Source organism: Python bivittatus, unplaced genomic scaffold, assembly GCF_059951505.1.
Source record: "Python bivittatus isolate LINGU-HERP-01145 unplaced genomic scaffold, Pbiv_v1 ctg000850_np1212, whole genome shotgun sequence".
Taxonomy (NCBI): Eukaryota; Metazoa; Chordata; class Lepidosauria; order Squamata; family Pythonidae; genus Python; species Python bivittatus.
The window spans coordinates 57,820,301-57,834,575 of NW_028277112.1; the positions used below are offsets into that span (position 1 = coordinate 57,820,301).

Consider the following 14,275-nt stretch of genomic DNA (forward strand, 5'->3'; position numbering starts at 1 on the left):
AAGAAGGAAGACTTCTTCCTTATTTACACTACAAAAAGTAGTTCTTTTTCCTAAAGAACTAATAGAATTTAAATCACCATCACTATAATTATCAATATCTAACCCCCCCCCCCAACAGACTACCTTAAAGTAATCCCCAGTTTTGCCTAATGAATAAAAGCAAAGTTGATTGGGTCCCTCTTACTTTGGACAACTAAATGCTCTCATGCATTGCCAGTGAAAATAAATCTCTGATTTAATCAACTGTTCCACTGGCTGAGTTCACACATCATGTTAAGTTAAAAGAAAATAAATTACATTATGGCTTAACATAATTGGTGAACCAAGCCACTGAACTGAGGATTTCTGAGTTATATAGGATTGGGGTCTGACCACCTTACTTAGATGAGCTATGCTCTTTGCAGAACAGCCATGATATTTCTTACTCATAGCTTTTTGTTGTGGACATATCTTTGGATAGGTAATAGTCTACTGAAAAAGAATATAAGGTAGTATTTGTTAGGTACCTATGGTCTTATGCCCACTTGCAGTTAAACAGAGCCCTGGCAACAATCATTTTCCCCTTTGTCTCCATCATGTTGCCTTGATCTTGTCTCAAGCCCATCAATGAGATGGCCTTCAGATGTTCCTGGCTATAACAGTCTTAGTGTTTTCCTTTTATGACAACACTGGGTAAAGGCAGCAACAAGATGCACAAAATCTGTTAGGAGAGTTCAGGTGATTGCAGTTACTCAGAACAGAGGCAACAGAGGCAATGGGGCAAGCAAATTTTATGCCACTGTAGCTCCTGCTGACTCAAGGATTGTTGGTAGCACTTCTACTCAGCAGTGGGGAAAGATCATATGATAACTGGACATCTAATATTTAGTTGCACCAAATAGATCACTACTTGTAAAGTCAATTCCACATCTTTCTGAAGCTAGAAGTGTGGATTAGGTTTTTACCATTCAGGGCAAAAATTCATGCCTGTCAGCCCTTCAAGGTAGACTAGACTAGGAAATCAAAGTCATGCAGGCCAATATTAATTTTATTATAAAGATATAGTAACAGTCTGAATGCACTTCCCCCCTCTCTCCCTTTTATTTTCATGACATCTAGGGAGTATCTTGTCTGAGATGTTTTCCCAGGTTACAGTTCTACCCCAGACTCAGGTTTCTTTTATCTGACCATTGTCTTGGTAATTGCTCTTCCTTCCATCCCTCAAGGCCATTCCCTTGTTCCCCTATAGGTAGTCCTCACTTAATGACTATTCATTCAGTGGCCATTCAAAGTTACAATGATAAAAAAGTGACTTACAACCAGTGCTCAAAGTTACAACCATCACAGCGCCCCCGCGGTCACGTAATTGTGATCCAGGTGTTTGGCAGCTAGCTTTCACTTATGACAGTTACAGAGTCCCTGTGTCACGTGATCATCATTTGTGAATTTCCCAGCCAGCCTCCAGCAAGAAAAATCATTGGGAAACCGCGTGATTCACTTAACGACTGCCACAAAAACAGTCGTAAGATCAGGCCTGGTCATGTGATGATTTGCTTAACAACCGCATCACTTAGCAACCTAAATTCCAGTCCCAATTGTGGTCGTTAAGCGAGGACTACCTGTACATCACCTCTGCAAGATGCCCAGTAATTAACGAGGGCCTATTTCAGGACACAACAAAACCTTTTAACAACTAGAGTAAAATTATTCACAGAGAAGTCAACTTTTGCTTAATTTAGCAAAAAAGCGTACGATTTTACCAGGCATTGTTAAGATTTATAGTAATAGCTGTCCAGGAGTAAAACATCAAAGCAATTGTGTTCCATTGTCTCTATATAATACTTGACCACAGGTAAGAATTATTTTATTATTATTGCTGACTCAATTACAGTGCAAGTTGGTTTTTTTACACTGTGATATAAGCTGGTTCTTAATACTGACTGCTCTCTTTTCCTAATCTACTGCAATTATGTGAAAGAATGATTTTGCCTGTCATACCACCCACCAAGGGGCAACTAAAAATATTCTTCTCTTGAATTTTGCAATTGTACTCTTCCCTTAGGACAGAGCTGGGGAACCTGCTACAACTCCCAGCATCTTTCACCACTGACTATGAAGGCTGAAGCTCTGGGAGTTGCATTGGCTCTCACTCTGCTAACCAATTCTTCTCTCCCCTTATCCAAGTTTTACAGGGAATGCCTGAGGATTGGAGTCTGCTCTATCTCCATACAGTCTCCTTATGAAATGAAAGCCTGATATTCCAGACATTTACTCATTCAATTTTTTTACCCACTGCAATCAATTTCTGAATTTTACAGTCTAGAAATGGAAGTGGAATGAATGCGATAGCTCTGCCCATTTATATCCTTCCCAAATTGACCTCCCTCCCCCACAATTTAGGAGGCCACCAACCGCAACCTTTTCTATAACCCTGGAAAAGCAGTGTTCTAGGTCACAGGGAAGAGAGAAGTTTATGCAGGAAGGGGAAGCTAGCATACTTAGCTCCACTCTTCCTCCTCCTCATGGGTAGAACTTATTTGTTTTTAAATTACTTGAAGTGGATTACTGTGTGATGGGATGTGTATTAGAATTCAATTCTGTTGAGTTCTGTGGGTCTTGCTCCTGATATGCATAAGACTACAATATCGTATACACATTTCTCTAGGAATAAGTCTGTTGAATATAATGGGAAATGCTCTTCTAGAATTTATGCAGCTTATTGCAAGATATTTTGCACTGGGTAAGAAACTAGAAGATGACGACCTCCTCCTCCTCCTCCTCCCTGTTGTACATCACAGACTAAGGCTATTGATTTGCCTGAAGCACTTCAGGGCAGAAATCTGAGCGCCAGTAATGCCCAACTTCATGGGGCAGGGCAGGGACAGCACAAAGACTTCACGTACATTTTACATAACCAAAAGGTAAAATGTCCTTCAGATTGACTGCAGGTGACTTCGTGGACACGGACATGTAGTTTTTATGGCTTGCTGTTTTCTTCTTCCATAATATTTTAGACTTCCCCACCTACAGGCGTATCCTGGTCATGCTCTTGCTTGCTTTTTTATACATAGAACAAATATGCATAAGCAGGGGGTGGGGGGCATATCCAAGTCTCTTGGTTTGTAAAGTGAGGAACCTTCAACTGCCCCTAGGCACAAGAGTTGGTGGTAAGAAATCTAGTTCAGCAATATCTAGAAGGCCACAGGATTTCCACCTCTGCTCAACATGCATACAAGTGTACTCATATTTGCCAGGGGAGTAAAATCTACTACACTCAGCTCCCCAATATATAGAACATATGGAAAAGGCTCAACTCTCAATTACACCAGTTTGTAAGCCAGGAGTTCTTGGATACATAACCAAAAGAACTAAATGCTCTGCTCCAGTTTTATATCAGCCAAAGAAAACAGCCTTGAATCCAGCATTCTTCCTAACAGATGTTAATGCCATGTAGAACTTCGGCTTCAAAGTGAGAGCTTCTTTTTCCATAGCTACTTTTCTTGTAAGCAGCCAAAATGTAAAGGGGGTGGGAGGAACGGAATAAGTGAGGAATGGAGGAGAAAGGGAAGGGCATATCATACTGGAGACAGACAACGGAGCCTTGTTCTCAAACATAAATGAAATCCAGCTGCTTTACAGCTGTGCCCTTCTATGACAGAAGCCAAAACAAAATGCGAGTGACTGCCACCCATTCGAAGCCAAGGCAAGTGGCCCAAGGGAATCATGACCAACAAACCAACTATTTGGTCATTCAGACGTCAAGAATAACAATTCCAAACACAGACATCCAGAATGTCTGCCAGAGAAAAGAATTTGGCCCACAGTGAAATTTTGCAAGCGATCTTTATATCGTAAATGTTTATTAAAAACAACAATAAATCAGCAAATGAAAAACTCATGATGGAAGAAATCAGCGTATCCAAAGAGGAATGGAAAAAGAAGGTCATTTATTAACATGCACCTGATCTCCACAACAATGATGTTATATTGATTTTTTTGCCCTATAGCTCCACCTCGCACACAGATTTCCTTCTAGAGATGGGAAAACATTTGTTCTATTCACATTTTAATGCACACTTGCTTAATTTCACACCTTTGAACTGACGTTAAAATAGAAACTTATTATTCACACAATTCTTCCAACTTTGTGATCCAACATAACCGTAACAAATATCCATAATAGTAACTTTATTAAAGGAAAAATGTGTACCTTTAGAGAAAATAAAGTTCTCCAATTCATATTAGAAACGTGTATACTGGCTAAAAATACATACAGTGAATATATATATTTTCTCACAAACTTAAAAATCAAACTGATGCAGACAAATGAAATTTAAAAATGAAGCAAAAATGGAAAGTTAGATTTTTCTGTCCGTTTTCTTCTAAAATTTTTAGATTTGTACATTAATCTACCCAGCATCCTTTAATAAAATATTTTCTCTCAGCTATAAGAATATGCATTGCGGCTGTATCTGGATTCAATATTAAAGTCTAGATTACATGCCAGCTGCCACAAGTTCTTTCTGCTACTCTGGCATGGATACCTAGACAGACTATGCATTAGTTTAATCATGGCTAAAACAAACCAACCGTGAGCCACCCTCACTGTGAGAGGTTTTTTAGTCTCTAAACTAGATCTGAGTTTGCCACGATTTGAAATGTAAAACTGGTTAATCACAGAAATAGTTTAGAGCAGTGTTGTCCAAACTTGGCCACTTTAAGATGAGTGGACTTCAACTCCCAGAATTCCCCAGCCAGCATGAGTTGAAGTCCACTCATCTTAAAGTGGCCAAGTTTGGACAACACTGCTCTAAACTATTTCTGTGATTAACCAGTTTTACATTTCAAATCGTGGCAAACTCAGATCAGAGGCAGAATTTCTAATAGCCTTCTCATGACCACCCTGAAGGATAATCATGGAAGGGGAAATACACTAGCCAAAATTTGTGCTTATTAAACCATGATTTAGATTATGTCTGGATGCAGCCCCTAATTAAACTGTCACTTCAATTTTTATCTACTGTACGTATATGAAATGGAGACTGATTATGAATATTGGTTCTCGTAAGAAAAGAAAATAATCATGGCTCTAGATTAGAAATAAGAAGATGCTTGCTTACAGGCCAAATTAGCCTTTTAATAAAGTAGCGATCATTTACAAGGATTCTCATTTACATCTCCCAGAATATTGCTTTGTCTAAAATTTAGCAGTGTAACAAGCACACTATAATCCAGGCCCTTTATTATACCAAATAAATTAGAATTCTTCTGTGTAATTTCAAAAATATTGGACTGAATTGTCTATTCATATTGAATGTAGAAATCCTTGTATCCAGAGCTGGTGTATACAGCATCTAATCTGTCCATTTTAGACTGCTAGTAGATAAGGAATCCAGTGATTTTACTTAAAAAAAAAAGATTGCTAGATTTCATAATTATATATATAACATACATATAATTAAGCAGCTATTTGTATCCTGGACAATAAGAGGCATCCCCTGAGAAATATTTTAAGTTTCTGTGGCTATTATAGAATTATTACAGAACTCTTATGGAAGAGCTTTTACTAAATCTGCAATAGCCACTTAAATAGAAACTTAAAATATTTCTCAGCAAATGCCTCTTACTGTCCAGGATACAAATAACGACTTAAAGTTTACCCAGCAAGAACAGTTGATTTTCTTCTTTTAGGAACAGGCTACTATGACACAACATAAACTTCAAAAGACAAAAAACAAAACAAAACAAAGCTTACTTTATTCTTAAATTATTCACAGATAATCCTTTAGCTTTATATTCAGCCTTCAACATCTTAGAAAAGTTTGTGAACTCTCTGTTAGTATTGTTCCAGTCTTTAACTCTGTCATCCCTCATAAAACTGTATTTCCCCAAGACGTTTCAGTTGTTTGAACTGTTAATCTTCCTTTACTTAATATTAATTACTAGAAGTGGAATAGCTCAAATATGTCAATAAAAGGATTGAATTCCTTTAGTGATGGGTGGGTGAAGCAAACGGATGGCCTAACGCTGTGGTGGAAAATCTGGCGTTCTCCATCTGTCACTAGACTACAGATTCAATCTCTCTTGCTTACTTGTTGGCTCATTCTAATGGGAACTCAAAGCCAACAAGATCTGGTGGTCATATTTCTCAACCTTGCTCAAAAGTAAATGGCAGAGAGTCAGGGTAATATCCTGAATAGACAAGAGAGTACAATCTGAGCTCTTGGGCAGCATTGCAAAGCTTAAGGATGCTCCAGGACCCTCTCCAAAAGTTGTCCCCAAATTGTAATTTCAAAACTGAAAGAACATTGCAGAATTATTAAATACCCGAGAGATAATCATGTTAATTTAATATTTAATTTAGGTTACATGTTACTTAAAAAAAAATTGGTTTTTCTCCTGGCCTTGTCTACTAGGTTGAAGTGCAGGCACTAGCAAACCACTCAAAAAGCAAGTGTACAGTAGTACTCATCCCCCCCCCAAAAGGTCTTAAACTAGGAATCTGGCCACAGTGTTGCTCATGTTGAACCAGAAAGCAGGTTCCACCACAAGTGACCATGGAGCCTGTCTCCTCTGATCTATTCCTATGTCTATGGAAAATGAGAGAGAGGAGGAGACAGTGGTTTTGTACAGGTGTCAGGGCCAAAGTAATGACTGCCATGTTTTCCCCAACTGGCAGTGAATTTGTTCTGATTTTTTTCCTGATTTTCTGATCGTGGAAATTAAAGCATAGTGAATTGGATGTTCCAGAAAGTCTAGTTCCCATAAACTGGAAGCAAAGGATACAAACTCAAATATATAAGAAGAGAAAAGGACAAATTGGGATGCCAGTTCATGGTGGCCAAACCACATTTCAGCTGCAAAGCCTAAACTGTTTCTTTTCTAAAATCAGAAAATCATGCAACTGTTCAGTTAAATTCATAGCAATACACAGTAAAAAATCCTAAAGATGTCCTCATCTTGGAAATGTAGTATTTCATCCAGGGAATAGAAATAGCTCCTGTAATATGTAACTAATATGTAACTAACTATTGAGTAAAAGCATCGTTCTACGAAAAAATGCATACAGGTAGTCCTCGACTTACCACCATTTGTTTAGTGACCGTTCAAAGCTATGACAGCACTGAAAAAAGTGACTTATGACCAGTCTTGCACTTACGATCGTCGCAGCGCCCTTGCAGTCACATGATCAAAATTCGGGTGCTTGGCTAGTGGCATGTATTTATGATGGTTGCAGCATCCCAGGGTCACATGATCTCCATTTGCAACCTTCCCAGGGAGCTTCTGACAAGCAAAGTCAATGGGGGAAGCCAGATTCACTTAATGATTGTGTGACTCACTTAATGACTATGGTGATTCGCTGAACAACCGTGGGAAAAAGGTTTAAAAATTGGGCATGACTCACTTAACAACCACATCACTTAGTGATGGAAGTTCCAGTCCCAATTGTGGTTGTAAGTCGAGGACTACCTGTAATTATTACTTGGTCTATCTCCTTATACAAATTCTTCAATAGTTTTAATAGCAGAAAGTGCTCAGGCTACCATTCAACATAACCAGTCCCTCCATTTAAGAACCTGTGGTCTTATTTCAGAAGTAGGTCACTCAAAGAATAAGAGGTAAACTAAGCTGATGCTCACCCGCAAATTTATTAATGTTTTATATCCATTTCTTTAAGTAGTTTCTAACTTGATTTTGATTGCAGAATGTTGCGTTGGTCATTTGAATTAGGACTGCACCATGAGCTTTCAAGGAAAAAAAATGATTCATAGGAAGAGAAAGTTCTAAGAAGAAGTGACGAATCACATACGTGTTCAGATGAGAATGATTTTTATTCTCTCTAACTGGCACATGGAAGTAAAATGTGGGAAAAAGTGCCAAGCAAAATACCTTGTCTGCTACTGCTCCCTGAAATTGACTATCTCTTCTTTGTACTTTCATTCCCAAGCTTGATTTACCACTGACTGTAAAGTCCGGCAGTCAGAACTTCCAAAAGTGACTTTGCCTCATGCTAACATGCGTAACTTAAAAAAAAAACCCTTTGTCCCCATTTAATTGAAAATCACACTAAAGGTAAAGACGCTCTCAAACTGAGGCAGGAGCCAATCAGAAAACGAGAGCACATTTTTGTCTTGGCATTTGGCTTCCACAGGCAGGAAATCAATACCAGGCCTCTCAAAACGGTAACAGTGTCCTATCTGTAGCCACATTAGTATTAAATAATCTGATCAACTATATCAAACAAATATATTTAAAAGCATGCAAAGGCACTTGCCAAAAAGGCAAAGGATATTCACATTCCCTTCTTAGTCAACCTCAAAGGAAAGCTTTGACAGACTACTATTAGCTGCTCCTTCAAAGCTCACACACAAAAGGCCTTTTATTTATTTTAGACAAGGAAATTCTAAATTGTCACAAGGCAAAAATAAACTTGTCCGTGACATGGGGTCAGAAATTAAACATGAGAAGCAGGAAATTGTTTAAAGTAATGGATCACACACTTCTAGATTTACAGAGATCTAGAAACATCATCTGTGAACTAGTTAAAAAGGCAGCCCTTTCATTTTGGAAATACTGGTCTGCTAATCAGGGATAAGGAACAGAGATTGAATAGCCCACCCTGTAGCAAGGCCAGACTGATCTACAAGCAGCACTTGGAAGGTCCGGAGAAGGGATCATAACAGGTAAGTGCTACAGTATAGCTAAAATCTAGGTTAAAGGTAGTCCTCGCTTAACAACAATAGGGCCAGAAAATTGGTTGTTAAGCAGGGCGGTTGTTAAGCGAGTCACCACATGACCAGGCCCGATTTTACAATCATTTTTACAACAGTTGTTAAGCTAATCATGTGGTCGTTAAGTAAATCCAGCTTCCTCAATGGGCATTTTTTGCCAGAATTTGCTTAATGATCACATGATTCGCTGAACGACTGCGGCAATTTGCTTAACAGCCATCGTAAAAGAGGTCACAAATCGTGATCACGTGACTGTGGGGGTGGTGTGCAACCATTTGCGATGGTTGTAAGTGCAAGTACAGGTCATAAAGCACTTTTTCTGAAGCCGCTGTAACTTTGAACTGTCATTAAATGAACGATCATGAAGTGAGGACTACCTGTGGTGAAATCTGGAAGAATCCAGAAGGATGGGCATAGAATTAACCATGAAAGAAATGTGCAATGTTCGGTCCTCCCTCTGTATTTTCTTTTTACCATTCCAGTTAATACTAATAAAATGATAAAAACCTTTCAGATGCTACTACAGCCATTATATCATATATCATATCATATATCATATGACAATCATCTATTCCTTTTTTAATATATTTGGTCAACTCAAGGTGGCAAATGTATCTAATACTCCTTCCTCCTCCTATTTTCCCCACAACAACCCTATGAGGTGGGTTGGGCCGAGAGAGGGTGACTAGCCCAAAGTCACCCAGCTGGCTTTCATGCCTGTAAGGGAGACCTAGAACTCACAGTCTCTTCGGTTCTAGGCCAGCACCTTCACCAATGCACCAAACTGGCTCTCATATTACAACTTTATATGTGATCATTTCAAGATTAGCAGAACATCAAGCACTGGTACTTGAGTTTTTATTTTACTTTTGTATCATCTGCTTTAGATTATAAATTAAAGAAGAGGATACTATTTTTTATTTATCAATAAGCTTCTCTGGGAGCCTTTATAGGTGAAAAACAGAGTATATATGCTTGAATAAATGATCAGGAATGTGGATGGAGACACAGTTTCTATTTAACATAAACCAGCTTAATTGGACTAATACCCAAATTAGGATGTAATACTTTTTCAGTTTCTCTAATGTGCGCAAAAATTCATACACTGTGGACAAATGCTTGCAAAGCAAGCATAAAATAGTAATGAATACTTTGCAAAAATGTGTTTATTAGGGAAAATGCATTTCATGGGTTGTTTTTTAAATCATAAACTGATGCAAAAGTAGGACAGGAAAAAAAAAACTTGTCCTGGGAAAACAAATGAAAACTTTATTGAAAATGGAATAAATGTCTTCATATATAATCTCACCTTTTACATGTGGGGAATCATTAATTTTTAGTCCCTGCCCTCAGTGAAATGTGTTTCCTAGCTATATCGATCCATTTCACATAACAGCTACTGAGATAATGTATGTAGTTCACATACCAAGTGCAAAATATCAAATAATACAGGATTGCCAGCGAAGACACATACAAAATGAATCACTAGGAGGTGCTTTGCCATTTACCCCAAAAGGGAAGCTCCAGACCAGTGTTTTTCAAACTTGGGAATTGGGGAATTCTGGGAGTTGAAGTCCACACATCTTAAAGTTGCCAAGTTTGAAAAACACTGGTCTAGAGCAGTTCATTTTAATTTACCAGATGCATACCTTGAATAAGGTAAAGCGAGCTCAGGATGAATGTTCTATAATAATAACCCAGATATATGATGGTATAGCATTCTATGTATTTCGTTTGGAGGAGGGGAGAGGATTTAAGAATGCTATTTTAGTTGTATATTTCTCAAGTATGATGTGTAGGAAATTTTAAAAGTTCTTATCTACTCCAGAAATATAATTGGAAGAGAACAGATTTCAGTAATTTCACACCAGTAAGAGTAATATATATATATATATATATATATATATATATATATATATAGTGAAATTATACAGGAATTAAAGAGAAGTAAAAAAGGAAAACATAGGTGGCCACATTTAGACAACAAAAGCCAATATGAGGTGGATAAAACCATCTTGGCAGAAAGTAAAAAGCGTTATGGAGGGTGTCACGGTTCTGTACAGAGAACTGTGAAAGAGCCTGGAACGAGACAGTCAACAAATATAATGACTAGTGGAGGAAAAAGCCAAAACCCAGCTGGTTGTAGAGAGCCGGTGTGGTGTAGTGGTGAAGGCACCAGGCTAGAAACCAGGAGACCATGCATTCCAGTTCTGCCTTAGGCACGAAGCCAGTTGGGTGACCTTGGGCCAGTCACTCACTCTCAGCCCCAGGAAGAAGGCAATGGCAAGCCAATTCCAAAAACCCTGTGATATACAGACATCTGCACGTACGAAACCCCGCCCAGGCACATCAGCCCTCCAAATTGGGGAAGAAAGCTTTCATACTACTGTTATGGATGGACAGGATGCGCTACCTCAAGGACAAGGTCAGAGGGGAGGAGCAGAAACACAGAACTATCCCTTGGGATGACTGCAATCACTTTATTAGCGGAAACTGAAGCTTTCTCCAAAAATATGTTTAGACAAAGAGACCAAACAGGGTGGGGTGGGAAAATCAGAACACAGAACTCTAGATTCAAATTAGAAAGTAGTATCATATGCCTAATTCATTCACTGTCAAGATAATGATATGCCTAATTCATTCATTGTCAGTTCAGGAATTGATTGAAATCTGAGCATGATCTGTGTATATCACAGATTTTAAATGTCAAACAAAGCTTCCTGTATATTTTCATTAATTTATATCTACCTGAAGTTTCTCAGAGCAAATTAAAAATGCAGGCAGAAAGACAAAGACTATTCCCAAAATCTTTTTGGGTTTTCTTTTCCTTCTCCTTTCTCCCCATTAATTACATATTTTACAGAAAATCAAATATTCGATTCACATTAATGTCTTACAAGACTGGCATTGCTTAATTGATTGGTATCATGCCCAAGATGCTTGAATAAAGGGCGTGGCTTATAATGGAGATTATATGGTGAAAAGTGTTCAGATAAACTTTTAGCATGGTGAATGGACTTATGAGTCCATTTCAAGTCAAGAACATAGCATGTCCCGTCTCAATATTGTCATCCTCATGTCTTCCTTGGTGATCATGACAAAGGTTACAACATTTACAATGCTAGCTGGTCTACTGAATTCCTATTTATGGTATTCTTCATTGTGTGTTTGTTTTAACGATTGTGTAAACAGATGTAGGGGTTCTGGGTTTGTCCTTGGAATTCCCATAAATACATATATTCATTTTACCTTTTTTTTTTTTTTATGAGAACTGCAAAAATAAACAGGTAAGGGAAAATCTCCCTTGAGTCAAGTTCAACACAAGGCAACTTTATGGCTTGTCCATATAGTCCTCTTGGCAATAACATGCAAGTAGTTTGCCACTGCCTACTTCCAGGGTGATTTTCGACTTCCCAGCCTGGCCCTTCACCCTGGTGTTTCCCATCCAAGTAATATCCAGGTCCAACCCTGCTTAGCTTCCAAAACCCTGAGGAGGTTTTCAGGTACTGCTGAAGTTACAATTCAGGGGAAGTCAGTCAAGGCAGCAATATTACACATGCTTGCCTGAGAGAATTAACGGAACTTGCCCCTGAATAAATAGCACTGCAAATTGATTACTAAACCGTTACAAATTGTATGTAAGCTGCCGAGAGAGTTTTTGGCATTAGAACTGCAAATTGATCACCAACACTATTTATACCTGACTTTGCCTCAATTCACAACGCAACAGCCAACTGTTACTCTTTGTAGGAAACCAGCGCAAATTGTGAGGTTTGCATCTGCCCTTAAAACAGAACGTGTTCTTCAAGCTTCTGTTTAGTTCTGATGCAACTGCCGATCTAGATTTTATGAACGAATAATTCTGTACATAGACCGCTCACTCCCATTCTCCGCCTACTACTCTGCCAGTTTTTCCAAAAGGTCCAGAAATAAATATATATATATTCTTCGCTAGTAACCTCAGTCACATGCAAACCCACCACAACTCGGACGATCTACGGCAAAATCAGACCATTTGCTCGTTACAAAGCAATGAAGCAAATGGAAAAAATGAAAGGGCCAACTCAGCACAACTTCACCAGGGAGCATTTTAAAAGGGAAAAAAAAAAGGGGGGGTCTGAGGCGAGAAAAAGCCATTTGTCCCGTTCTGGTGACGGAATGCGGAGCCGCTTCTGTATCCCCCGGATTCAGACAAAAGAACCGAGCAAAAACGAAGCCGACTTACTGCAATCGCCTGCAGCCTCTCCTTGTGCAGTTCAGCCTCCGCCATCCTGGGCGCGCGGAGGATGCAGCAAACCGCAGAGACCCGGCGGGCACGGGGGGGATTGCGCCTTCGAGTTCCGCCGCGGAGTCGCGGGGAGGAGAAGCCGAGCCGGAGGGATCCTGGTGGGAACGAGCCGCCCCAGCTAGGGAAGTCAGCGCATTTCAGACCGGCCTGGTGCCTGCCTGCTTCCCAGCTGCAGGGCTGCTGTTAGCTACATTTCATCGCGGCGTCTGGGCGCTGCTGCTGCTGCTGTCACGCTATGGGATTGCCATCTCAACGCAGCGCGGTCCAGGGACGGCTCGCAGGGCTGTCCTCTTTCAGTATTTTTTTTTCCCACCCCTTTTCTCTCCCCTCTGCCTTGACGTTTCGCAGCGTTCGCTCCTCCTCTGGAGCGCTAGGTCGCACCAAGGAGGCTGGACATCAGCGGCAGCGTCCATAGTAATCAGAACCGGCGCGGACGGGCGGGAGCGGGGCGGCGAGGGCGCAGCCCGACGCGGGGAGCCGAGGAGACGCGCTTCCCGCCCCGCGGCCGCGCCGCTGCCTGCGCGGGGCTCGCTGCGGGGAAGGGAAGGCTGAAGCGCTGCGCCGGGGCTCCCCGGCGGCTGCTCTGCCCGGAGCGTCGGGAGCGCGTCCCAGCGCGCTGCTCTGCGGCTCGCTGCCCGTCGCTTTGTGCTTAAAGGGAACGGACCTGCAGCGGGCTGTACCTGGCCGAGGGAGGGCTCTTCCCTCCCGCTCCGGCTTTAGCGCCCCAAGCGACGTGTTCCACACGACTTTTAACCTGTAGGGAAAGGATTCCAGGGAGGACACCGCCTCTCCTATAAGGCTGTGCTTTGTGTAAAAAACGCTGCCTGGGGAGGGCCCGCCAGAGCTGGGAGGCACGGCGAAGAATCGGGAGGGAGCCTCCGCTGCCCGGCCGTCGCTTCCCCCCATTCCGCCTCTTAAGGCGGGGTCTTTCCTTAACGCAACTCTCGACGAAAAAGAAAAGTCAGAGAAAAATCGGGAGGCTTTCAAGACCTCCAGGTCTCTTCATCAGCGAGATGTCGTAAAAGACAAGCTGGGGAGCGTAGTGAAGAAGGAGAGGAGATGCGGCGTCGGAGTGCGGAGAAACTGGCTTAACGTCCCGGCCGTGTGTTGAACTGCACGACTTAATGAACTGGATCACGGTGAATAATTGCAATGAATACATCGGTTACAAAAGATCCTCGGATTTCTGTAATTCAGCTAATCAGTGAGATCAGGGATTAACGGGATAAATTCAGGGCAATCTGTGCCTTCGGAAATCGGTTTGGTTGGACGGCCT

The 14,275-nt window shown here is 40.8% G+C and overlaps 1 protein-coding gene across 9 annotated transcripts in view; it reads right to left on the reverse strand.

The window, feature by feature from the left end:
* PALM2AKAP2 (PALM2 and AKAP2 fusion) overlaps positions 1–13,636 on the reverse strand; it is a 245,073-nt gene extending 231,437 nt beyond the window's left edge. For 3 of the 9 annotated variants that reach the window (XM_088130327.1, XM_088130328.1, XM_088130329.1), the window contains exon 1: positions 12,937–13,634. In XM_088130327.1, coding sequence (XP_087986453.1) covers positions 12,937–12,981 — 45 coding nt within the window. In that variant the 5' untranslated portion in view covers positions 12,982–13,634. Of the gene's footprint in view, positions 1–12,936 lie in introns of all 9 variants that reach the window. The other 6 variants (XR_015793878.1, XM_088130330.1, XM_088130326.1 and 3 more) reach the window with 5 other exon arrangements.
* Positions 13,637–14,275: the final 639 nt, after the last annotated feature.